Source organism: Sorex araneus, chromosome 3, assembly GCF_027595985.1.
Source record: "Sorex araneus isolate mSorAra2 chromosome 3, mSorAra2.pri, whole genome shotgun sequence".
NCBI lineage: Eukaryota > Metazoa > Chordata > Mammalia > Eulipotyphla > Soricidae > Sorex > Sorex araneus.
Window position 1 is genome coordinate 28,190,169 of NC_073304.1, and position 26,917 is coordinate 28,217,085.

The 26,917-nt window shown below is 51.2% G+C and overlaps 1 protein-coding gene across 4 annotated transcripts in view; it reads left to right on the forward strand.

Annotated features, from left to right (window-relative positions):
* Positions 1–26,917, forward strand: part of DPF3 (double PHD fingers 3) — a 295,548-nt gene that overhangs the window by 150,672 nt on the left and 117,959 nt on the right. For all 4 annotated transcript variants that reach the window (XM_055130025.1, XM_012933613.2, XM_055130027.1 and 1 more), the window contains exons 4-5: positions 10,193–10,320; positions 17,383–17,478. In XM_055130025.1, coding sequence (XP_054986000.1) covers positions 10,193–10,320; positions 17,383–17,478 — 224 coding nt within the window. The remainder of the gene's footprint in view (positions 1–10,192; positions 10,321–17,382; positions 17,479–26,917) is intronic.

Genomic DNA, 26,917 nt, shown 5'->3' on the forward strand with positions numbered 1-26,917 from the left:
CATCTGTCAGGGCTTATCTGCCGGCACGGGGGTTGCCTGAGCTGGGGACGCTGGGAGAATGGATGCCTTCAAGTGCATCAGGGGGAAATGACCAGTCATTTATCTCTTTCCTGCAGTGTCAGAGCCTGCAGCCATCCATCCTGGAGGCCCGCAAAGGCAGCCCTTCAGCTGGGGCCCTCCCGGGTAGGGGAGCTGGGGAGCGCGTTGCAGGCCACGCCAGCCCTCCCACCCCCTCACTGCCCCAGTTCACACCAGGGCTGTTTACGCCCCTTTGACTGTCCTGGAAGTTCTGGGGGCTGGAGGGGCCCCATTGGGACTGGCTTGGCACTGCTGGCATGTGCCACAGGGCCCTGCAAGCTTGGCAGGCAGAGGAAATGGGTGGCAGCTGGGAGTAGGCTGGGCGGTGGGGTTCCACAGCCACGTTGGCTGCCAGGACTGCGATGAGGGCGTGGGCTGGGAAGCTGAGTACTCGCCCTGTCACCCCATTAGGCTCTGTCTCCACCGGAAGGGGAACACTTGGAGGATAGGGCCCACCTCGTTCTTCCTTTGTCTTCCCTGGAGTGTGGCATGGCTTGGCACGTTGCGCGTGGGCAGTGAAGATTTATTAAAGGGACGGAGGAGAGAAAGGAGCATGGTGTGGCTGAACAGGACGCAGTTCCCATCAGCCCATTGCACAGTGGTGGTGGTGGGAGGTGGGCAGAGAGGAGTCTTTTCTTTGGATTCCCAGACTAGGTTGGGGTGGGGGACCTGTCCAGCACCCTGCCGGCTGGCCTCTTTCTTGGACTTGAGGATATCAGGGTTTTCAGGGTGCCCAATAACTCTTCTCTGCTGGAGAAGTGGGCTTTATGAGGCTGGGGTTCCAGTCCAGACCCCTCTATACACACTGTATAGAGGGGCTGTGGGAGGCAGGCGATTCCCACCTCATCCTTGAGCAGCTGTGGCCTGTGCACCGTGTAGCAGTTATGCTCACTGCTGTGTTGTCCTGAGACTCATCGGGGAGTGTCCAGTGGGAGGGTGTGCTGAGGGGGGTGGAGGCAGCACAACTTGTGGCCCAGCTCACGGTCATTTTGGTGAACGCTGGTCCTGTTCCAATGCCAATCAATGCCCCATTGTTACAAGCAGCTTGCAGCTGCAAGAGTGGGTGCTGCCTGGCTTAGAATGGAGAACCCTCCACCTGAGCATCTTTGAAAAGGCCCAAGGCTAATATCTTTGCCACTGAGGATGCAACCTGGCATCTGGCTGTGGGACCTGCCTGGCCCACCACCCTCCAGAATAACTCAGAAGACCTCCTCCATGCTTTCACCAGCTCCCATCATCCCTGGGTATTTGCCTGGCCAGGCCCATTGTGGCTGTGTCTTTCTTCCTGCCTTTGGCCCAGACTGCTCCACCTTCTTGTTGAAGAACGATTGATGCTTACACTCACTCTGCCTGGCTCCAACCCCAAGCCTCTCCACCTGTCCTGGTCTTTGTGTGTGTGTGTGTGTGTGTGTGTGTACCCCTGTCAGGGTCAGAGGTCTGTGTGTGTGTGTGTGTGTGTGTGTGTGTGTGTGTGTGTGTGTGTGTACCCCTTTCAGGGTCAGAGGTCTGTGGGTAGCTTCCCAGTACTTTGCCTAGGATGCTCGTATCTGTTAACTAGGGCCATGCACAGCCCTCTGTGTGTTGGGGAGGGGGTAGTTGGGGCAGCGGAGTGGGCATTGATCTAGTGGATCTCTCTGATTCTCACCTGTTGGTTGTTTTCTGAGGGATCCTATTCAAATATAGGCATTGTCAGTCCCTTTGTGGTCAAAACCCCCAAAGGCTGCTCTTTGCAGAAACCAACATTCCTACAGTGGGCTGCACTGCCCATGAAGACCCCCTGGTTCTCAGGACTGGCCTCCGATCCACACCGTGACTCACGGTGCTCCATGCAGATCGACTCAGCAGGAGGGCCTCGCTCTGGGGCACGCTGAGGTTTATGTCCCAGCTAGGAGGTGGTTCCGTTTCCCCTTCTCAGGTTTATGCTCTCCTGTCCACATTTCTCTCACTGCCCCCACACTCCAATTTTCATGATATGCCCGGTTCCCCTCTCCCCCCCGCCCCCCGCCCAAAGCATTGATGGCCCCTGTCTATTGTGTACTCCTGTGTACATTTCATGTACAGCTTCTGTAGCTCTAAAATGTAACTTCAACGAGGGGAAGAATTTGGGTCTCTCTATTTCCAGTCCCCAGAACAGAGACCAGGACATAGGAAGTACTCGGTCATCTGTCCAATGAATGATAAGAGCCAGGCCTCTTGTCATGGTGGTTCTATGACGATTTCCAGGTCTGCCTGCCAAGGACCCCCAAAATTGAAGTGGACCCAGATCCCGGTGTTTGAGCCTAGTCTTGGACTTCCATGCTCCAGCTTCTTTGCGGCCATCTGCCTGGGCTGAGGCTGGATCAGGAAGCCTATCCCGCTGCTTCTCAGGTAGCCTGAGAGCGTCTGAGGAGAGTTTGCAGAGAACAGCAAGGAGAGAAAGCTTCCAGAGAGGCAGAGAAAGGCGCTGGCATTGGCAGAGAAGCCCAAATGCAGACACTTGTTTCGGGGGCCTCATTTGGCTTGTTATCTGCTAAGCCTCCCCACAAAATGCAATCGCAGGGACGGGCCCCTGTAAGCAGCAGCCACAAGGCAGGACTGTGGACAAATGGGAGTGGGCAATAAGTTTGTTTTTCCAGTTCTTCAGAGGAAGAGATGGAGGCCGGGAGTGTGGGTTTAGGGCAGTGGTTCTCAACCTCTGTACACCTGGGAGAAATGGTTCATGGATTCCTAAGGCAGAGACAGAAACCGTTCTTTAGAGTAGTATTTTGTGTATGCATCTTTAAATCCAATGTTCTAAAAGGAAAATTTCACCCAGATGTACCATGTGTTAGGCGGCAACAGTTGTACACTGTGCAAATGTTGGCCCGGTCATTAAAAAACCACTGGCTAAGGGTTCTATAGCCAAGATTTCACCCCATTATGGCCTCTTGTAGGACTGGAGCGATAGCACAGCAGGTAGGGTATTTGCCTTGCATGTGGTCGACCCGGGTTCTATTCCTCCATCGCTCTTGGAGAGCCCGGCAAGCTACCAAGAGTATCTCACCCTCACGGCAGAGCCTGGCAAGATCCCTGTGGCGTATTCGCTATGCCAAAAACAGCAACAATAAGTCTCACAATAGAGATGTTACTGGTGCCCGCTTGAGCAAATTGATGAAAGTGGACGTCAGTGCTACAGTGATAGTGGCTTCTTGCACTTTCCATTCAGTTGTATCCCTGCAAGCTGTTTGCACACACCCTCCCCTTGTCACCCCATTTAGCCTCTGTAGGACAGGCTCTCCTGGCCAGCCCTGAGCACTGGACAATGTGTGTGTGTGTGTGTGTGTGTGTGTGTGTGTCCCAGGGTTTAAGGGAGATGCTTATCTCTTGTCCTAATATCTGATGCTCCTTGTGAGGAGGCTGGGGGCATGGGGATGGGGGTAGGCACAGCAAGAAGCGGAGATGTGGCCTGTCATGTGTCCGTCCTGGGATTCTCAAACCAGCGGTAACAAGGGCCTGCGGGAGGCAGCCTGGGCGCTGGGTTCTCATTGTGAACCTCATCTATTTTGAGCTTCATGAATCACAAAGCAGGGAGTCACACGCAGCCAAGAAAATGGCACCCCTGAGGAATGAGCAGATGGATTCTGGGGCCCGCCACCTTCTCAGGAAATCGGGGCTTTGGTCCCCTCCAAGCTCTTCCCCTGTGGGGTGAGCCATAGCAAAACCCTCCTCTCTCCCTCCCCAGCAGCCTGAGAGTCGGGTGGGGATAAATGAAATAATGATTCTTAAGCTCCTTGCTCCTTGGTGTAACTTGATGTCTAAATCCAAGGAAATGGGATGTGCTTAAATCCTCCAAATAATAAGCACCCAGAAGAGAAAATGGCATATTTATATGTCGACAGAAAAACTAGAGGCAGGTTCAAAAAAAAGAAAGAAAGAAAAAGCAGAACCGGAGCAACTCCCGATGTAGCCAGAGGACCGTCGGCCATTGTCTGACTTCTCCCTCCCTTTTGCACCATAACTCTATCTGCAGGCCCCTGAGTCAGAGAGAGCCCATGATGGATGGACGGATGGATGTGCCTTGTCGGGGGTTTCACCACGATTTCCCTGGGGGCAGTCTGTCTGTTGGCAGAGCACAGCCTTCCGAAAGATGGTATCTCTTGCAAACTCGACAGCTAACAGACAGCTCCTCTCTTTGTATATTTCCCCAAAGAAGAACTGTCTTAATCTGTTTTTTTATATGGCATATTTTATTATAATCTATATATGACTCGCAGGTTCCCAGTCCTCCATCCTGAGCCAACACACACACACACACACACACACACACACACACACACACACAGAGTCAGAGACTCTGTGAGCCTGTGACATCCAGGCGTTTGCATTTTTAAATGACCTGGGATTTAATTACTCACCGAGCTCCCATGTCGCGTTTTCGGGCTCATCTCGCCCGCATCCTGTTAATGAGCTCAGTGGCCTCAACCACCCAGTGGAAGCTTTGCTCTCAGTGTGTTGGGTGGCAGGCTGGGGGCACCTGTGTCAGAAGCCTGTGGCTTTGATCTCCACCTGAGACAAGGGCTGACCCCCTGTCCAGGGCTTTGGAGAGAAATCGTTGTTCGTTCTCTCTCTCTCCTCTCTCTCTCTCTCTCTCTCTCTCTCTCTCTCTCTCTCTCTCTCTCTCTCTCTCTGCCTTGCTTTTATTTGTGCTTTTTTTTTTTTAAGACTTTATATGCTTCAATCCTTGTTTGTCTAAGAGGTTTTTTCTTATTTGGAAACCGATTTGCTTCGGTTTGCACAGAAGCTGTCTCTGGTGTGATGGATTGTGCTGGAAGTCACCCAAGGAGTATCTCTGTTCCCAATTAGAAGTGGAGGCAGAGCTGCTTACGGGGCCCGGGGAGGCGGCTGGCTTGGGTGACAGCTGCTGCCGCTCTGCAGAGAGTAACGATCCGTGGGTTTATATCCATGTGTATAAAATCAGGCTAATTTAAAGATGAATTATGTGTGTGTGTTTTGGTCCGTTTTCTTTTAATGTTAAATGTTTGATGGCTCCTGTCAGGTTGACGTGGTCCCCAAATTTGTGTGAGGTTCAAAATGAGTACACTTTGAAAGAATGACTAAATCCCATATCCAGACAGGAGGTATTAAAATAAAATGGAATCAATGAAATCCCTAAGGGCTCAGAGAAGGGAGCGTGTCTAGGACGTGCATTGTGCAAGAACTTGGACTGGTTACTTCTTTCTCCTCTTCCCTCTGGGACTTCCTGTGGTTAGGAGCCAGAGAATATATCTTCTGCTGGTAGCTGGGAGGGTACCCTGTTACTGTTCAGCTGACCTCCAAAGCTTACCCAGAATGCTTTGAGAGCAGGGCTTGCCAATGACCACTGGGATGATGCGCTTCTGGGTGTAAGTAGGCAGTGTTCAAATACCATTTTAAGGGGCTTGAGTGATTATGCACTGGGTAAGATGCTTGCCTTATACACGCTGACCGGGTTCAATCCCAGGCACCATGTACAGTCACACCAGGAGTGACTCCTGAGTACGGGACCAGGAGTAAGTCCTTGAGCACCACTGGGTGTGGATTAAAACACCTCCCCCACTCTTCCCACAAGACCACTTTGATACCTTTCCATTTGGGGGAGAAAAATCATAATAAAGGTTCCATTAACACTCTAAATCTGTACTGTCCAGTATGGAAAGCGGGCTCTGGAACAATTCAAGTGGGGACTTGTCTGAGTTGAGATGAGCAGGACATGTAAAATGCACACCTGATTTTTAAGACCTAATGTGATTAGAAGAAGGTAAAATTTTTGCATTGATTATAAAATGTTGACTATAGGGGCTGGGCCAATAGTACAGCAGGTAGGGCATTTGCCTTGCACGGACCAACCCAGGTTCAATTCCCAACATCCTATATGGTCCCCCAAGCATCACCAAGAGTAATTCCTGAGTGCATGAGCCAGGAGTACACCCTGTGCATCACCAGGTGTGACCCAAAAAGAAAAAAAAAAGTTGACTATAGGTCTGAAATGACAGGTTTTAGATATGTTAGGGTGGATAAAACATTTTACTAAATTGAGTGTACCTTTTGTGCTCAACTCTCAAAAATGTAGCTACCAGAGGATTTGGACTGGAACGATAGCACAGTGGGTATGGCGTTTGCCTTGCATGCGGCCAACCGGGTCCGGGTTCAATTCCTCCGTCCCTCTCGGAGAGCCCGGCAAGCTGCCGAAGGTATCCTGCCTGAACTGCAGAGCCTGGCAGATTACCCGTGGTGTATTCGATATGCCAAACACAGTAACAACAAGTCTCACCCTGGAGACGTTACTGGTGCCCGCCAAGCAAATCGATGAGCAATGGGACGACAGTGCTTCAGTGCTACCAGAGGACTTAACACTGGGCAGGTGGTTCCCCCTGTATTTCTTAGGCTGTGAAACTGTGCTATTGGAGTTGGAATTATTCAGACTTCGTTAATAACCACATGTAGCATTTACGGGACATTTATAATAGCTCAGGTTCTTTCCGTCTTTGATCTGATTTTGAGTCTGAAGGCACTCATGTGTGGGGATGGGGAGGGGGACACACACACCTGGCAATGCTCAGGGGTTACTCCTGGCTCTACATTCAGGAGTTACTCCTGGTGGTGCTCCGGAGACCATATGGGATGCCGGGGACAGAAGCTGGGTCAGCTGTGTGCAAGGCAAACACCTTACCCGCTCTGTTGTTGCTCTGGCCGCATGAGTTTTGAATGGAGAAAAAAACCTGGTGAGCCTCCTTTCCCACTGCTTCTCAGGCCAGTGTTTTGGGGGGAGGTTAAGGGGATCTTTTCAGAGTTTCCTGATGGAGGTAGTGCTTTTGTTTAATGCCCATACCCACACAGGGAAAGATTTGATGATCATCTCCATTTAACACCTAAGAGAGAGCAGGGCTAAAGAGTGTCCTCTGGTCCCACCACTAAGATGGGGTAAGGCCAGGTTTGCCTCTAGGGCCGTGTGAGAGCAGAACTTACCTGAAACAAGGAGTATTTTGGTAATCAGGGCAGAGGACCCTAGGACGGTCTGTGTCTTTCTGTGCTCCAATTTCCCCATGAAAGGTGGGGCTCTGGTGCTACTAGAGGTCTCTCCGCAGTCCCCCCTTGCGGGAGATGCTCCTTTTATGGTTCCCATTCGGGTTCTATTTCCTCTTTTGATTCTCCCTTAGTGCCCATCTGGTTAAGAACGAAGTCAGGTGATTTATGGGAGAGCAGGATAGAGAGTACTGAGCAGGGGAGAAAGAAAGAACAGGAGTGCGTGTGTGTGTGTGTGTGTGTGTGTGTGTGTGTGTGTGTGTATGTGTGTGTGTGTGTGTGTGGTGTGGGGAGGATGGAGGAGGAGAGATTACAGTCAATGGGAAAGTTCTCTCTGATATCAAAATAGAGGAGGAGAGGGGAAACCCCACACGGAGAGAGACCAGAATTAGTGAACATATGGAGCTGAGACCAGAATTAGTGCACACACCTGCCTGTAGCCTCAGCTCAAACTTGGGAGAGAGTCTAGGAAAAGGGACGAGAATGCATAAAAGTTTTGAAGGAGGCCTTCCCAGGAAAGATCAGAGTCACACTGAGGTCCCTAGAGCCTAGACTTGGGTTTTGGCAAGACATGAGTTCTTGGCAATGAAGACGAACATGGTCCCCTTATTTGCTATGTGATGTTAAGCATATTCTTAACAGCCATAACTCTCAGCATTGCCATCTGTAAAATGGGATGATAATTGCACCATTCTTGCTTGGCAGTGGGAATGAAGTGTTACATAATGCTGGCAGCCATCACATTTTGAATGTGGGCTATGTGCTAAGCACGCGTAAGTACAAACAGACCCGGGATCATTAGGGGTGCGGTCTGGGTCTGTTAACTAACTACAAGTGAGAATATACAATGTGTGGTTCTTTTCATGACTGTACAGGATCTTACAAGAGATGGTTGGGCGCATTCTCGGCCTGCCGTGTAGGTTTTGGTGTAGTTAACTTCTCTGAGCCTCTTTGATAATTTGTTTTTAAACAGATAATTTTTCAGTCCTTCTCCAGTTCTGAAATACAGAACTGGATTCCGTTCTGGAATAGAGATTCATTAATTTAGTAGTTTGTTTTGGAGTTACACCCAGCTGTGCTCAACGGCTTACTCCTGGCTCTGTGCTCAGAGATCCCACCTGGCGGTACTCTGGGAACTGTATATGTAGTGCTGAGCCTCAAACGGGGGTCAGCTGCGTGCACAGCAAGTGTCTTAACCCCCTGCACTCTCTCTCGGGCCATAACTGATTTATTTAGTGTAGAGAAGGCTAAGGTGAACACTAGAAAAAGAGCTTCAGAATGTGTAGATACCAGCTGAGGGATGGTAACCCACTCTTTATTGTTTTTTTTTCTTTTTTTTCGGGGGTCATACCCAGCAATACTCAGGGGTTACTCCTGGCGGTGCTTGGGGGACGCTATGGGATGCCAGGGATTAAACCCGGGTCAGCCCTGCATAAGGCAGACTCCCAACCTGCTGTACTATCACTCCAGCCACCTACCCACTCTTATTTTGAGGCTGAATATGAGGGCACAGATTTTGTCTTAGAGGAGATGCAAGTGACCTTTCCGCCTTCTAGGGAGTCATTTGGGGTAGGAGCAGGTTCCTTCCACTCTCTAAGCTCATGGCAGCAGACTCTGGCCTATTTTTTGCTGACTCTGGACTTCTCTCTGACCCCCTGAAGAAGTAGGCTGCGGCCCCTTTCTTTCTGCTTTACTCTGCGTTCCTTTTGCCTAGAACAGGTTGTGATGACTGTGTATTTCACGTCTGCCCTTGGATGCCGATCTCTGTAGACTGTCCCCCCGCCAAGGGCTGAAGGATGCTTTGGTTCACCACCTGGTGCTTGGGGGAATCTGCTGAACGAGGGTTTTGTTCGTGTTTCAGAGGGTTTCTGCGGTGGCCTTGTTTCATGGTGGAGGGGCTCCTCCTCCTCCTCCTCCTCCTCCTCCTCCTCCTCCTCCATGTGGCTTTTTTTTTTAATTAAGGAAAACTCCCAGGATGTTGTCTCTCTAGGGACTTTAGATGTTGTTTCCCTTCCTATCTTCTTTTTCTGGAAATTGACACCCTGAAACGTAATTTTGTATGTAAAATTTTTTATTTTCAGGTAACACCTGGCTCTGTGTTCAGAGTCACTCTTGGCGGGGTTTGGGGGACCCTATGTGGTTCCAGAGATCAAACTGAGATCGACTGTGTGCAAAACATGCACCTTACCCCTGTGACCCTCTCTCCGATTCCTCTGGATGTGATTTTATTTTATTTTATTATTATTATTCTTTTTGCTTTTTGGGTCACAGCTGGTGATGCACAAGGGTTACTCCTGGCTCTGCACTCAGGAATTACCCCTGGCCATGCTCAGGGGACCATATGGGTTGCTGGGAATCGAACCCGGGTCGGCCATGTGCAAGGCAAATGCCCTACCCGCTGTGCCATCACTCCAGCCCCTGGATGTAATTTTAAAGGCAGTTCTCCTTCCCTCTGTCCTGGGCATTGACTTCTGTCTCTGGTGGAGGGATGGGTGGTCCTGTGTGAGTGAGGACAGAGCCACCTCTGTCTTTCTTTCCACTGCCCTGGACCAGGAAGCTGACGCTGATAGAGGATCCCCATCCTAGCTTCCGGTGGGGACTGCCATTGGGTGGGCGAAGCAAGAGACCTAAAGGAAGGAGAGAGTAGCTGAGCTACGTGTCCTTGTGTCCTTGGCTCCCTTGAGGCCTCATCAACTTCTCTAGGACTTGAAGTCACAGCTTGCACCCAGGAGGGGTTTATGGTGCCCTCCCCAACTTCCTCTAAACGCTCCCTCTGTCCCTTCAGGGAGAGCTGGGGTGATGACTCCCCACTGTTAGCTGCTGGGGAGGGGGGTGGTGAGGGGAGGAGATTCACCATTTCTTCTCTTCCTCTTGGCCTCACCCATGAACCTGATATCTTCCCGCCTCTGCTCACAAAAGGTGGACCTTTTGTGTGGGAGTGTGAAGAGGTTACCCCCCCACCCCCACCCCAGTGCCTCACAGGGTTCCTGCCCCCTGTCCTCCAGGAGGGAGCTCTCTCACGCTGATCTCTCTAAAGGGGGCTGGAGTCCCACCTGGCCGGGCCTGACCCTGCTTCTCTGTCCTGGCTTTGCAGAAGTGGAGCTGCCCCTGAAGAAGGACGGGCTCACGTCGGAAAGCACCACCCTGGAAGCGCTGCTCCGCGGTGAGGCGGTGGAGAAGAAGGTGGACGCCAGGGAGGAGGAGAGCATCCAGGAAATCCAGGTACTTCTGGCCGGCTCTGCAGGCAGCGGGGGAGGCGGCACCTCCAGAACCCAGCACCCGCCTCCCTCCAGGCACGGTGCTGGGAAGCGTGAAAATACCTTTTGGATTCAATGTGGGGGAAATTTCCTGGGGCAATTCATTCCCCAGGAAAAGTTGTTGTTTTCCTGAAATTTGTTCCTCTTCCTTCATTTCCCCTGTTTGTTCATTCAAAACTGCATATGCTTTGGGTTTGGAGTGCTCAGGAGTGGCTCCTGATGGTGTCCAGGGGACCGTGCCATGTGAGGGATTGAACTTGGGGTTCCTGCGGGCATAGCCTGTGCTCCTGCCTGCTGGGCTCTCTGGTTTTCCAAACTGTATTATTTTGAGCCAACCATGTGCCAGACGCTGTGCTAGACCCGGGGACACTGTGGTAAGCAAAACTGATGAAGGCCTTACCCGGGAGTGGCCAGTCCATGTCTGCGCTCGCCTCAGCCCTGCCCTTTCCTCAGCTGGGTTCGTTGGTCTCTCTGTCTTGTCCCTTTTCCAAGGCTGGTTTTGTGTCCCCTCCAGCAGGGCTGGTGACTCCTGTCCCACTCGCTGCCCTTTTCTATCTATAGCACTGTCTTTTGGGGGAGTCTCCCTAGTGGTGTTCAGGGGACCAAAGGCTACTCTAAAAGATTCTCGACCAACCAGGCTCCACTGGGGCCATACTTGATGGTGCTGGGGGGTGGGGGTGGTGGGTATGTGGTGCTGGGACCCAGGTGAGGCATGTACTAGGCATATGCCACAATCCCTGTCCTATCCCCTGCCTCCCCCCAGCACTAGCAAAACTTCACACAGAATTTATTTATTTTTTATTTTTGGGAGGCTGGATGGCGGGAGACCCTCAGTGATACGCAAGGGTCTGTGCTCCTGGCTCTGTGCTGTGGGATCATACACAGGGGACCCCATGGGATGCCAGGGGTTGAATCCGGGTTTGCTACATGCAAGGCAAGTGCCTTATCCACTGCATTATTTCTCTGACCACCCCCACACAGCATTTTAATAGGGTGCTGCTACCTCTGCTTACCTATCAGTCTTGAATCCCCAAGGGCTGAGTACAGTGGCCAGCATAGAATATTGTAATAATATTGAGACAAATACTAAAAATGGCAATCATGAAATAGAAATGATTAAAGTGAAATCAAACTTGTATTAAATCTTTATGCCATATTCTACATATACACTACACTGTTCACATATCACTTTAAAAATATTTACTTTGGGGGCTGGAGCGATAGTACAGCGGGTAGGGCGTTTGCCTTGCACGCGGCTGACCCAGGTTCGATCCCCAGCATCCCATATGGTCCCCCGAGCACTACCAGGGGTGATTCCTGAGTGCAGAGCCAGGAGTAACCCCTGAGCATCACTGGGTATGACCCCCCCCCAAAAAAAATTTACTTTTTGGAGGGGGTCTCGGGGGCAAGATACCTAGCACTATTCAGGGACCCATATATGGTACCAGGGATTTGAATTAGGGCCCACTATATGCACAGCAACCTCCTTAACACTGGTGCTCTCTCTTTGGCCCTCAAATATTTTAAATCAGTTTAATATTTCCATATGAACTATGTATGACAAGAACCGCTCCCTGAGGAACTGGTGCACTTTGGGTTTGCTTCATCAGTGCCACGGGCTGGTGAGTTCTGACAGGTGGGGGCCCCGCTGTGGAGGGCATTGTGGTGCCTGGGGAGGGGTGTATGTCAGGTGGGGTCCTCCATGAAGCTGGGGCTCAGTGAAGATGTTGGCCGGATCCCCAGGTCTGGCCTCCTTCCCTGCCCTCCCCATGTTTGGTGACCAGCCCAGTGATATCTTTGTTGTCCCAGCATGGCTTATGTGTTTTGTCTGTGTCCTCGTCCCCTGCAATAATAAAGACCCTACTGTTTTGTTTTGGGGGCCATATCCTACCAGTGTTCAGGACTTCCTCCTGGTTCTGTGCTCAAGGAGCACTACTCGTGGGGCTCGGGGGAAATCATATGCTACATTGGGGATGAAAATGGGGTCAGGGAGCCGGAGCCGTAGTATAGCAGGGAAGGTGTTTGACTTGCACATGGCTGACCTGAGTTCGATTCCCGGCATCCCGTATGGTCCCCCGGGCACCACACCACAGGAGTAATTCCTGAGTGCAGAGCCAGGAGTAAACCCTGAGCATTGCCGGGTGTGATCCAGCTTCCCCCGTCCCCAGTTCCGCCAACTGGCCCCTGAATGCCTGGAGGCGGAGGGTTTTCTTAGAGGGAACCATTCCCGACCTGCCCCACCTGAGCCCACACAACAGCTCAGTCACAGGCCTCCTTGGCTCCATTCCACATGGCCCTCCGACTGCCTCCTTGCCCCACCCCCCAAAAAAAATTAAATAGGGTCAACCTTCTGCAAGCCTTAGCTCCTGTATTTTTTGAACACTTTTTTTTTTTTTTTGCTTGTTGGGTCACATCTGGCAATGCACAGGGGTTACTCCTGGCTCTGCACTCAGGAATCACCCCTGGCGGTGCTCAGAGGATCATATGGGATGCTGGGAATCGTACCTGGCTCGGCTTTGTGCAAGGCAAACGCCCTACCCGCTGTGCTATTCTCCAGCCCCTTTTGAACACACCTTGAGGGCATCTCCCACTCTTACCTTTCTCTCCTCCCCCAGATTCCTCGGGGAATCTTGTTAGTGGGCCCTCCAGGGAAATTCAGAGCAGAGTCCCTTCCCGCCATGCCCCACTGCTTCTGCCAGCCTAGCCGCGTGGACTCCGTGGCTCTCTGAGGGAGCACTCTCTCCCTGCTCCTGGCCTGGAGGGGGCCACTAGGATCTCTGTGGGATCACAGCCTTCCTGGATTCTGTTCTGTCTGCCTCAGGGCTCCCTCTGTCCCCACTGCACCGAGACCCCAGCAGACTTCTTCTGGGCCCTCACCTCCTTCAATAGCTTCTTTCTCTTTTTGCTTTGTCCTGAAGATCCTCTGACCTGGGATTCCTATACCCCTCTGGCCCCTAAACCCCTGTCTGTCTCCTCTTTGCTGAGTGCTCTTTCCCCTTCTAAGGCACTGAGGAACATGCCACTGGACGATATCATTGTCTGTCTAATTCTCTTTGATTCTAGTTGCACATTAAACCCCTTAGCACCGGGTCTTGCTCACTTACACGGCCCAAGCACCCAGTGGGTGCCTGACCCCTCACAGGCTCTGTAACTGCAACTGAGCGGGCACCCTGCAGTGGCCCTCTGCTGCCTGTGTCCTCCTCCAGCTGGCCTTGCATGCGGGAGTAGCCGTGGAGAAAGGGATGTCAGATAGGAGATTTTCCCTATGTTCCAGGCAAGAGAGAATGGAATCTTTAAAAAGGCATGCCTTTCTCTCTCTCTCCTCTCTCTCTCTCTCTCTCTCTCTCTCTCTCTCTCTCTCTCTCTCTCTCTCTGTCTCTCTCTCTCTCTCTCTTTCTGACACAGCCACAAACCATTGTTATCAACACTGTAAAGACTGTTTAGAGGCACAGGGAGAAAAGTTATTTTAAAACGTGTTTATTTTCCGGTGATGGCCTTGGATCGGCGTAGCGGGTGTGTTAAGAGGAGGGAGTCGCAGTGCTTGTAGCGGGACACCCCTCCGTTCCTGAGACAGGATGTTCCCTCTCCTTCCTGAGCCCCGAACATGAGCTCTGTGGAGTAGGAACCTGAAGCTCTTTCTGGGGTGGGGGGAGGTGGGTTTGGGGGGGTGAGGGTCACACTGCAGGACAGGCAGACACATGGTGAGGGAGGGGCACTGAGCCTGGGGCGCGGAGCACAGGTTCTAGGGACCTAGGGAAGCCCTAGGAAGAGGGTGGGCCCTGAGGCCAGGCGGTCCCTCCATCCAGGGACTAGCTCAGCCCTTGCCACCCGTCTCACCCTCCCAACTCAACTCCACCCGCAGCTAATAAATACTTCCCTAATAGGTAAGTGTGAAGTACGAGTGGCACTGAGATGCTGGAGGCAATGACCTTCACATTCGAGCAACTTGGAACTTCGCATGATTAAGTGACTTCACGCAGAAAGTCTGCATGCGGACGGGGTGAGCGGCAGCCACGGTGCCAGAACATCCCGTGTCTGTGGTCGGCGGCTGCTCACCGTGGGCCACACTGCTTGAAGGTCTCTGCCCACCCACACTGCAGGAAGCGGGGTGCAGGAGGTTTGCCCTGGCCCCGCGCCCTATTCCCGAGCCGCAGGCCCCAGGTCATGTCCAGCTGGCACTGCCATGTCTCTGTTAGGTCGCCGACCTTGGTCCAGAGCCCAGTGGCCATACGCAAGGCCTGATGGAGAAGCCATGAAGCAACGTGCTGCACCTTTTAAGTTTCCGTAGGGGCTACACCTGACAGTGTCGGAACCCCCGGAACCACAACTGGCAGTGCTCAGGAGCCACCAGGGCCACCCCCGGGGCTGTTGGGGGGAGGGAGAATGTGTGAGCCGGAGATGGACTCAGGGCCTCCCAGCAAGGCCCGTGCTCCACACCTGAGCTGCAGCCTGGCCTGCAGCGCCAGGTCTGTCTCTGGGAGCAGTGGTGATCACTGGTGATGGGGCTCCTGACCCCTGGGGAAATTGGAACGGGACCCTCAGAGAAGTGGGCGGGGAGGCCTTAAAAACTTTCTCCTGCTCTAGAGGCCCAGGGTGCTGTCCTGGAGGCCATGGTGGTGCTGGACACCAATGCAGCGCGAGTTGCCTACTGGGCTTCTCATGTGTGCCTGTCACCCCATCTCACACCCAGGCCTGTCTTTCATGCCCTTCCGATGTCTCTCTTTCCTGGTACCCATCCTCTTTCTGCTCCCCATCGGCCTCTTCTCTCCCTGCCTCAGGGAGTCTGCTCCTGCGGTTCCCTTTCCTGGGACCCTCCCCTGCCCGCCTCTCTAGACTCAGCCAGCCCTTGTGCTTCTTCCACCCCACAGGGTCCTTAGGACTCTTCCCCAGAGCATCCTTCTCTGATCTCCAGAACCGTGACTGTCACTCCCGACACCCTCTGCCTCGTTCAGCTTGACCTGACTCTCGCGGCCTTGTGACAGTCGTTGTTCTGTGGTTGTGTTGGGGCTGGAACAGGGGTCTCCTCTGCCCCACTGTGGAACTTTCAGAAGCCAGAACTGGGGACCCCTTTGCGCTAGTTTGCTTTGCCGGACAGATGCTTGCTGATGGCATGAGTAACTTTCTACTCCCTTGGGGGCCATGGCGACATGAGGCAGTGATGGCTTGGTTAAGGGCATGGCATGAGCCTCCTAATGAACCCCCCCCCCCCAACCCCTGACATGGATCCTGTGGCCTTAGTCCCACTTAGCCCTCTCTGTGGGGCTGGGGTCTTGCTCGCCATCACCTGCCTTTAAATCTGAGACACACACCCAACTTGTTGCACCTCGAAGGGCATGATGTGCCCAGGCTGGTACGGGAGGGGGGCAGCCACACTGTTCCTCAAGATTCTCCAGCATAGCAGTTGACAAATAAAGGGGTTCCTGGGTGATCAGTCTGCCTTGGCTTTGGTCAGATTAGCTCTTGAGCGTTCAAATCTACTTTATTGGAGGGGGGAATGAGAGGGAGGCAGCTCCCCCCCCTCCGAATTCTCAGAGGTTCTAGTGGCCACTCTTAGAGATCCTTGGCCATTGGATATGGCTGGATGGTTCAGTGTCTAGATCCTCTAGGACTGTACCTGGTGGTGCTGGGGGGCCACGCGGAGCTGGGGATTGAACTTGGGAACCCCTCATGGAAAGACTATGCTCCAGCCCTCTGAGCTGGCTCCCAGCCCCATCAAGCTATGTTCAGCCTCAGTTTACTCACCTGCAAAATGAAAACTGGATTTTCTGCTATAGTTTAGTCACAGGGCTGAGGAAGAGAGATAATGAAATTCATGATCTTTAAACTCCTTTGCAAGTAAAGTGCTGTAATGAAAATCCATTTTCTTAAAAAAAAATAACAAGGTGTGATTATGAACAACACATTAATGTCAAATTCTGGGTACATGAATAGGAAGTTGCTTGTTTTCATCAAACAGGGCAGGGTTCCAGGAAGGCAGGGAAAGGAGAAACATATTTTCGTACATCTGAAGTGGCTCTTTAGAAGTAAAAGGAAAATCACAGTCAAGAAAAATAAGTAGAACAGGACCTCTTGAGAAGATGGAGACCATATAGAAAAGTATGCTTGGCAAGGTATCTTTTCTTTTTTAAGAATAAAAAAAAAACCAGTTTGATTAAATGTTTGGTCTGTGTTTTTGCCTTCCCTTTGTGGTGGTTGTGGGGATCAGAGGTTCCCACACACTCGGTTGCAGTGTGTTCACTTTTGGCGCTTGCACCCTTGGTGCTATGTGCTGCAGATGGCACCCGTTGTGGGGATGTGGGGAATCCCAAAGGCAGGCCAGCTGGGAGTGCACTGGGCATGTGAGGTGAGCATGTGGCCCGAGGGCCCGCAAAGCTGGTACTCACTCTTCTTCCAAGTTCAAGTTCTGCCCGGGCTCTTAGAGGGTTTTCTTTTAAAGAAATTTTTTGTGGGGTTGGGGAGACAGCAAGAAGCTAGTTGGAGAGGGAGAGGGAGGGAGAGGGAGTGAGAGGGGGAGGGAGGGAGAGAGAGACAGAGACACAGAGAGAGAGACAGAGAGAGACAGAGAGAGAGAGAGAGCGCCCAGCTAGAGAGAGAGAGAGAGAGAGCCCAGCTACCAGGGTGATTGCCCTGCAGTTGGCCTACTGAGGTTTAGGACCAGGGTTCAATTCCTGGCATCCCATATGGTCCCCTGAGCACCTCCGGGAGTAATCCCTGGGTGCAAAGCCAGGAGAAAACCCTGAGCATCACTGGGTGTGGCACAAAAACAGAAACAAAAAGAATTAAGAAGAAAGGATATGAAAGTAAAGGTGATTGGAGTGGGAAGGCGGGGCGGGAAGGGGCCCAGGGTTTGAGAGGGCGCTAATCCCGTGAGAGCGCTATCTGGCAGGGCTCCAGGGCTGCTCCCTAAGCATCTTCACTTTGGTCAAAGAGCAACACCCTCCCTCCATCCCCCCCCATCCTGCCCCCAGTGGCTCTCACCTTTGCATTTGATCTCTCAACTCTTCTCTTTATTTTCTTCTCCTTTCAGAGGGTTTTGGAAAATGATGAAAATGTTGAAGAAGGAAACGAAGAAGAGGATTTAGAAGAAGATATTCCCAAGAGAAAGAATAGGACCAGAGGACGGGTGAGCCAGGGAGGGGAGACCTGGGGGTGGGGAGTTCCGGGAGGGAGGGAGGGAAGAGATCAGGTGGGTCAAGGCCAGGCAAACACCTGGCCCCATTCAGAGTCCCCTTGCAACGCCACTTTTCTGCAGTCATTTCATTAGAACCTTGTTGAGGAGAGGACAACCGGGTTGGCTTGGCAGGAAATGATGCTGTTTGAGCTTTCGTTATACCTGGTTTGAAGGCACAGGTTCTAGGAAGCTGTTGACATAGCCATAAAGGGAGGAAAGAAATTTCAAAGTCTAATTGTCGGTGATAGCTGGCAAGAGTTTAGAGCAGGAAAGGGGGAGAAGTGGCCAGAGTGTCCTGTGGGTCAGGAGTGGGGTGTGAGAGCAAAAAAGTGTGGCTGTGGTCCCTGTACCCCGTAATCCAATAAAGGAACCGTGTCCTGCCCTGGCCCCAGAGGTCAGAACCCTTGCTCTGGGCTTACTCTCCCCTGGCAAAAGAGCCGGAGCGGGTTGAGAAAGTGGAGTAGAGGTGTGGATGGGGAATGGCTCCCGGCTCCCTGCAGATGTCCCACGGGCCTTAGAGGCTTGCAGGTCTGGGAGTGGCAAGAAAAGACTAGAAGCCCACAGAGTGCAGTGCGGAAATGCATGGTGGAAGGAGAGAAGCATTAGAGGGGGCAGGACTGAGGCAGGGGTGCTGGCGGGCACTCAGGTAGATGCTCCAAGGCCTCAGGTTAAGGTCCATAGGGGCATCCCTGGTCACATCAGGGCCTGCTGAGCATCTGACTCTGTGGGTGGGGAGCGACTGCTCCGTAAGCTGCTGCCTTCTGCCTGGGGAAGGAGCACACCTAGGTCCTTCTGCTGCCTCCACTCTTGGCACCCCGGGCTGGGGGCGCAGTGGGTCACTGGCAAGCCTGTCTCTTCATGTGGTACCAGCGCCTTGTATCCACCAGAATCACTAGGAGAGTAGATCCAAATGTAGTTTTCCAGTCCGGCCCCAGAAGTTGGATGGGAAGCTCTTAACAGAGTGAGTTTCTAAGTGGCCAGGGCAAGTGGGTTGGCACTGTCCCCGCTGAGAGGGAGCTTCCCATTGTACCCATGTCTCTGACATGACATGGTACAGCTCAGAGATGTCACCAGCAGTTACCATTGCTCCTGTGATCTGTTCTTTACCGCTGCTTTTGGTGTGTGTGTGTTTGTGTGTGTGTGTGTAATTTTTTTGAAAATAATGGGGCTGGAGTGATAGCACAGCGGGTAGGGAGTTTGCCTTGCACGCAGATGACCCGGGTTCGATCCCCAGCATCCCATATAGTCCCCTGAGCACCGCCAGGAGTAACTCCTGAGTGCAAAGCCAGGTGAGACCCAAAAAGGAAAAAAAAGAAAAAAAAAAGAAAATAAACTCAAGACATTTTATCATTTGACCTGCACATACCTTAATGAGTGTCTCCAACAGCAATCATGATTGAATCTAATGTAACAACTATTCTATGGGATGATAGTGCAGTGGGCAGGGCACTTGCCTTGCACACGGCTAACTTGAGTTCAATCGCTGGCACCATAGATAGTCCCCTGAGTCCTTCCAGAAGTGATCCAGTAAGCCCTGAGCACTTCAGATATGGCGCCAAAACAAAACAAATTAGCAACAACAACAAAAAACCCCACCCCTAAACAAACAAAGTACTATTTTAGTAGCTACTCTTCCATTTTCTCTGTTCATTTTCTCCTGGTCTTCACAAACATTTATTTTTCAATTTGTGTGTGTGTGTGTGTGTGTGTGTGTGTGTGTGTGTGTGTATTTGGGTCACAGCTGGTGGTGCTCAGGGCTTATTCCTGGTTCTGTACTTAGGGATCACTCCTACAGTGCTTGGGGGACCATATAAGGTGCCAGGACCAAACCAGGGTCAACCTTAACCTCTCTTCTATCCCTCTCCTCCACCTCCTCTTTTTAGTTATTTTAGAAACTTAGTCTACTTTTGAACTGGAGTGATAGCACAGTGGGTGGTGCGTTTGCATTGTACATGGCTGACTCGGGTTTGATTCCTCTGTCCCTCTTGGAGAGCCCTGTAAGCTACCAAGAGTATCCCACCTGCACGGCAGAGCCTGGCAAGCTACCCATGGTGTATTCAATATGCCAAAAAAAGTAACAGCAAGTCTCACAATGGAGACGTTACTGGTGCCCGCTTGAGCAAATCTATGAACAATGGAAGGACAGTGCGACAGTGCTACAGGCTACTTTTATTCTCCCACACAACTTTTCCTTGCTATACCCTAAGACACACATTCTCCACTCTCCCACCCTCCTTGCTGTTTATTTATTGAAAAATTTGTAAAACTTCTCATTCTAGGTTTGTTACTATTTAATATGGTTCTCTGAAAACTGGTGGTTTGGTTTTAGGATTCTGGAGTGTGTTCATCATTTCTTGGTGGGGTGTGTGCACACTTTCTGAGTTAGCCTAGAAGGGAGCTGTTATCGTGTGTGTGTGTGTGTGTGTGTGTGTGTGTGTGTGTGTGTAACATTGATCAGTGGGCTGGGGTGTGCCCACTTCATGTCTCCTTATGAAGTTCCCCTTTACACTCTCACCTCATCACATTAGTGGCCAGGGAGGAACTTACCAAGACCCATGACTTCATGTGGGTGGGTAGGGTGGAGGTTACAAAATCACAAATATGCAATTCCATCATTCCAGGGGTGCTAGAGGGCAAGAAATGGACCTTTTGTGGACTCTGAGAACTGGGTGCCTCCAAGCTTGCGTCTGTTATTTTCCTCTGTCCCATTCAAATTTACTTCACAGATTGCAGACAAGGTCCTGTTCCCACCCGCCGCCTTACCTAAATCCAGACAGCTGAATTCCCAGGTGCGAAGGGGAGTCAGGTGTTTATTTGAAGACCTTGTAGAACTTCTCATTGCAGGATTGGAAGACCTGCCAAGTGAGACGTTGTCATTCCAATTCTTTGGAAGGACACCAATCATTTAGACACACCTGACCAGTATCCACTGTCCACCGGACAGCGCGATGGGGCTTTTTGCAATAAAGACTGCCATGGGGAGGCTGATTCCTGTGTGGCAGCCTTGTGCTGTGTCCTCTAATCTGCACGGCCCATGACAAGGCTCTGGTCACCTGGGATATGCACTGCCTTGAAATGTTGCAGCTCCACCTTGAAATGTGCTGGGAGTGCAAAATATACATCAAATTTCAAAGGCTTTATTAAAAAAAACACAGAGCTGTTTGTTAATATTTTTTACACACGGATTCTCATTAAAATGATAATACTTTGGATTAAATGAAAAACTTTTTTTTGTTTGTTTTCGTTTTTGGGTGGTGTTCAGAGCTTACTCCTGACTCTGTGTTGAGGGTTCACTTCTGTAGGAGCTTGGGGGACCATATGAGGTGCTGGGGAACCTACCCAGGTTGGCCACGTGCAAGACAAGATGAAATATTTTATTAAAATTAATTGGGTCTATTTTTTTTTTTTTTTTTGCTTTTTGGGTCACACCCGGTGATGCACAGGGGTTACTCCTGGCTTTGCACTCAGGAATTACTCCTGGTGGTGCTCAGGGGACCATATGGGATGCTGGGATTCGAACTCGGGTTGGCCACGTGCAAGGCAAACGCCCTACCCGCTATACTATTGCTCCAGCCCCTCTATTTCACTTTTAAGTTGAAAGATGTGGCTATTGGAAACGATTTAAATTAAATTTTTTTCTTTTGGTTTTTGGGTCACACTGGTAATGCTCAGGGGTTACTCCTGACTCTGCACTCAAGATTCACTCCCGGTGGGGCTTAGGGTAACATATGGAATGCAGGGGATTGAACCCAGATTGGCCACATGCAAGGCAAGTATCTTACCTGCTGTACTATGTCTCCAGCCCCACACTGGAAATTTTAGATGACTTGTATGGCTTCCATTAAATTTCTGGTGGTCATCATTACTTTTATTATTTCATTAATTTATTTTTTTTTCTGGATTGGGGTTACTCCTGACTCAAGGGATAGAGCTTTGTGAGACCACATGATTCCAGGGGTCAGACAGTCCTCTGAGTCATCTCCCTGGCCCCATTACTACTTCCTTAGCTCTCATAAGTTGGTAACATTACTCCTAGAGAGATTTAGTGCCTTGATTGAGATACTTCACCTTAGTAAAGAAGTAGTTAGAATTTGAGCTCAGATCCAGCTTGGTGGCAGCCTAGAGCCAATGACTGCTTTGTTCAATGAATGACTGGATGCTGGAACAAGGAAGCAAAGTATGGGGCCGAAGGATAGTGCAGGGGGTACAGTGCTTGCATGTGGCCAACCCAGGTTCAATTTCCAGCATTCCATTTGGTTCTTCAAGCCTGCCCAGAGTGATCCCTGAGCACAGAGCCAAGAGTAATCCCTGAGCACCACCAGATGTGGTTCCAAAACAAACATAAAAAAAGAAAACCAAGTCCTCTTTTAACTGTATGGGATTTGACAGAAGGCTTAACATTGTTCGGGGCTGGATAGGGCCTGACTAGTTTTGGGCTCACCTAATGTGTGTCTAGGGCATTTGTAAAGTTTTCTTTCATGCAGTGACCTTCTGGACATGACAGCTTAGTAGGGGTTTTCAGGCTTCCAGACATGGAAGGATGTGGTGAGCCTACCTGGCCTTGGATAGGTGTTTGCGTGTGAGTGAAGCTGTTTCATCCACATCCTCATTTCATTTCCTTCATTTCCTTCAGAGGAGGAATGGAGGCAGAGAGAGAGAGAGAGAGAGAGAGAGAGAGAGAGAGAGAGAGAGAGAGAGAGAGAGAGAGAGAGAGAGGGAGGGAGAGGGAGAGAGAGAGGAGAGAAAGGAGAGGAGTATATAGGGATTAAAGCACTTACCTTGCATGCCTGGAAAGCCAGCATTTGAGCTGAGGCTGACTGTTATGACTACTCCTCCCATTTCTTTGCTCTTTTTTTATTTTTGGGGAGATAGGGGTCTTCCAAGTGGTACTCTGGAGACCTGAGAGTTACTCCCAGAAATTGTCTGCTAATTGGTTCAATACAAGGACTGAGAGATGCTGTGTTCTGAGTCCCTGAGCTGCCGGGGGTCATATGGGCCACTCTAGCTACACCTGGCAGTGCTTGGGAGGACAAGGGGTGCCAGAAAGCAAACCAGGGTTGGGTGCAGGCAAAGCCTGTCCCTTCCATCATTCCTTGCCCCTCCCACCACACCCCTTACTGTGGGTGCCGTGGAGGGCATTTGAGGTCTTGTACTTCAAGGTGAGATCCCAGCCGCAGCTTTGGTTTCTCCTGGGAGCTTGTCGAAAATGCAGGTACCCAGAGTCCTTACCCTCCCCCGCCCACAGACTTAAGCACCCTAACAAATACCCTGAGCCCACAATGTCTCCGTTAGGGTGGGCTAACTGAGGAAACAGGGCTGAGATGGCAATGACAGACACGTGCTGCCTTGTTGGAACCTTGAATCCAAATCCCAGCCTACCACACACTAGACAGAGTGGACCCTGGAACCTGTGTGACCTTGATCAAAAGATAAAGGAATTCTCAGGAACTCTTTTTATATGTTTTTGTTTCAGGGCCACAGCCAGGGGTGCTTTTGGGTACTCCTGGCTCTGTGCTAAGGAATTATTCCTGGCAGTGCTTGTGGGGGGGACCGTATGGGATGCTGGAAATTAAACCTGAGTCAGCTGTGTGCAAGGCAGATGCCCTACCCCGGGCCTCCATTTCTTCATCTGTCAGTGGGGATGCTGGTCCACAGTCAGTCACTTTTGAGTGTTTAATGAAGACTATGGATTTTTAGGGTGGATACCAAGGGAGCAAACGCCTGGACTTTGGACAATGGAGATTCCCAGAGGGGTGAGGGGAATTCACTCAACAATTAATTCTTGTGTCCATGGTAACTTTAGCCCAAGAAATCAAAGCTCTTTAAAATTCATGATTTTCCCGTGAGTCATCCACGTGAGGATTATCAATCAAGCCACCCGTCAATCAGCAAATATTGATGTGCTGCGGGGGCTTCTCCAACTTGAACGTGCATATGAAGCACCTGGTGATCTTGTTAAAGTGCAAACTCATTGCTGTGGCGGGTCTGAGGTTGGGGGGCAGAGATTCTGCCCAGTGAACAAGCTCTGGGGGGCTGTGCTGCAGGGTTCCGCTCCCCAAGTTGCCCCTTCAGATAGCAAGGCTGGAGAGCAGTGGTTCTCAGGGCATCAGGCTACAGGGTTCGTTGTTATGTTTTTGGGCTACACCTGGCAGTGTCAAGGCTTATTCCTGGCTCTGCGCTCAGAGATCACTTCTGGCGGGGCTTGAGGGACCATATGGATCCTGGAGATTGAACCTGGGTCCGTTGTGTGCAAAGCAAATGCCTTATAGCTGTACTATCTCTGGCCCAGAGTAATTCTTTTTGTTTATTTGTTTTTTTGTTTGTTTTTGTCTTGAGGCCACACCCAGGGCTGCTTAGGGGTACTCCTGGCTCTGCACTCAGGAGTTACTCCTGGTTTGGGGGACCATATGGGATGCTGAGGATTAAACCTGGGTCAGCTGTGTGCAAAGCAAATGCCCTACCCACTGTACTATCTCTGTGGCCCCAGGAATTTTTTTACTTAAAGTGTACTGGGACTGGAGAGATAGTACAGGGAATAGGGCACTGGTCTTGCATGTGGCCAACATGCAACACTAAATATGGCTCCTCGAGGACTCCAAGAGTGACCCCTGAACACAGAGGCAGGAGTAGGCCCTGAGTACTGCCAAGTGTTGCCCGCCCTTAAAAAAAATGGAGAACTCCCCAACATTGTTCTGGTGTATTCTAAAGTTGTTCTGGTGTGTTCTAACGTGTGCTTACCATGTTAGAGAGCCACATGGTAACAGATAGCCAAGCTTAGGATACATGAGCACTCAGTGTCAGCGATCTTCCACCCTTGTGCCTTGGGTAAACTCTGCTTTGCGCCAGGAAGAAAACAAGGGTGGAAATTTTCTAGTAACATTTTAGTAAACTGAAGAACATGGTTTTGACAGGGCAGAAACCCCCCACCCCAAAAAGGGTTTTTGGGACAACCCCTGCTCCTCCCTCCCCCGTAACCCCCGCCAGCATCCCTGGGTCAGTATTTGTGAACTGGTGGAGAGGACCCAGTCTCTCAGAGTCTGTCCTAGCCCTTCCGTCTCAGAAAACTCAATGGCCGAAGAGCAAATGGGAAGTTTTTGAAACTCAATATGTGACGTGAAAATGGGAAGTATTTGAAAGGCTGCCTGGCAGTTGCCCCAGAATGAAGCGATTTGGGAAGATTCAAGCTTCAGAAAGAAGGCGCCAGAAAGTGGCAGGGATCCAGGACTGGGAAAGAAGGGTGCCCCGGCATGGTCTCTCTCTTTCCCTCTTCTTCTCTCCCAAGACTGCCTTTCCTGTCTTTCTGTGCAAATGGACCCATAGTTCTTGGATTGAGGATTCTCTGTTCAAGAGAAACACACGAATGCAGTAGATCTCAATTAAATTCCAGTCCTTGGTGGTGGACTTGACTGGTCCATCCCGGGTCAGCTGTTTACCGAGCCAGCCAAGCACCCATGGCCTGTGTAGTACGTGTGGTATATGTGGCTACTGTGGCTTGCAAGTGTGTGAGTGGGAAGTGGAGTGGGGAAGAGTGGGATGGATAAGACAAGGATTGGGTCTTTTTTGGGGGGGAAAGGGGCGAGAGTAAAGGCTCTCTCACCGACAGGTGCCACCCACTGATTCTTGGAGGCCCAATGCCAGGGATGTGAAGTGCTTGGGTCCTGCAGTGCTGGGGATCACTCAGTCCACCCAGTGGTGCTCAGGACCTCCAGGGCTCTACCCAGCAGTGTTTGGGGGACTAGGTAGTGTTGGGGATTGAACAGGGTCAGCTACATGCCAGACTGATATCTTTTGGATGGTCAGCTTCAACGTGTTTTGGGAATAGAAGTCTGGGAACCTGGATCCTGCTGCTTCTGCTGGCTCTGTGACTAAACGAGCCATGGCCTCTCTGAGAATCGCTGCATTACGTGCGAAATGGGGATCAGGGAATCACTTGGTGTGACTCCAAGGGTATTGGAGGAATCAGTTGAGCTGACCTGTGCAAAAGAGAGCAGGATGCTCTGTGTCCAGCAGGTGTTCAGAGTCAGGGTTCCTAGTGATGTATAAAAACCTCTCTTCATTCTCAAGGATCTTGAAATTCAACTGAGAAAATCTTACCAGTCATGATACAACTAGGAAGCATCAGGCTCTGACTGTGTACTCAATGTAGAGAGAGAGGGAGGGAGGGAAGAAGGGACAAAGGGAGAGAGGGGGGAGGGAGAGGGAGAGAGACAGAGAAGGATAGAGACAGAAACAACAGAAAGGGAGAGAGAGAGAGAGAGAGAGAGATGGAGGAAGGTAGAGAAGGAGGGAGGAGATCATCTTGGGTAAGAGGGGGAGTCATTATTGAGTGCTGCCTGTAGACATGGTTTGACCCCTGTAGTTTCACATGCCCTCACTCCCAACAGCCTAACTCACATGGGGTGCTGCTAAAGGGATCACAATGCCCATTTTACAACCAAGAGAGTAACTTGTCCAAAGACACACAGCTGGTGTGTAGGTCTGACTGATACTCAGTCTGATGCTAATGCTCTTTTGGCTGCTCAGTAGGGAGTGGAAGAGTCTGGGAGGAGTGGACGGTTAGCAGGGATCAGAGGAAGATGGGCGAGGAGAGACTAGCCCAGGACTGGCATGAGCACAGGGGACCCGAGCGATCAGCATCAAGTTGCCATGGGAATGTTTCCATGCATTTTATTTGGCCATGAATGAATGAGAAAGTCATGAATGACTACGAGTTTCCTTTCTCCATTCCTTGTGGCCAGTTGGTCCAGGAGCTGCGAGGGATGGGTGGGGAGCTGTGTGGGACGGATGGCTCAGTCAGTGGGTTCTTTTAAGCTTTTCTGGTGCTCACTGATGAGTGCCTGGATTCAGATGTGGAATAGAAGGGAAACCAAAGCCTGAGAGCACATTGGAAGGAAGAAACGGTAGCCCTTGGAGACGGCTAGTGATGGGCACAAGTAGAGATGGCAGGCTCATGGATTTATTTACTCAGCAAACAGTGTTCCAGTGTTGCTTCGGTGGCTGCCTGGGCCAGATTCCCTGTATGCTGGTGGTGCAGGCTGGGATGCTCGCCACCATCATGTAGGGAGAGGAGCAGTCTTGTGATGGAGTGTGGGACGGTGCTGGGTACTGGGTGAGATGGGACTGATGGCAGGTGGAGGGGGCGGGGGTACACAGAGGCCTGCTGGAAACCCCAGACCCCTGCGGGTCTAAGCTTGAGAGAGTCTGGGCTCCCCTCAGAAGGACACCACCTTGGGGGAACCCTGGCCAGTCCTCCCAGTGCCTTAGAGCCAAGATCCCCGTTTTGCACTTGAGGAAGTGGAGGTGCAGGGAGTGCAGTTCCAAGGGGTTCATGCAGTTCCCAGGGGTTACCCTGCAGAGTAACAATCAACCCTGGCTCTCTGCAGTGCACCCC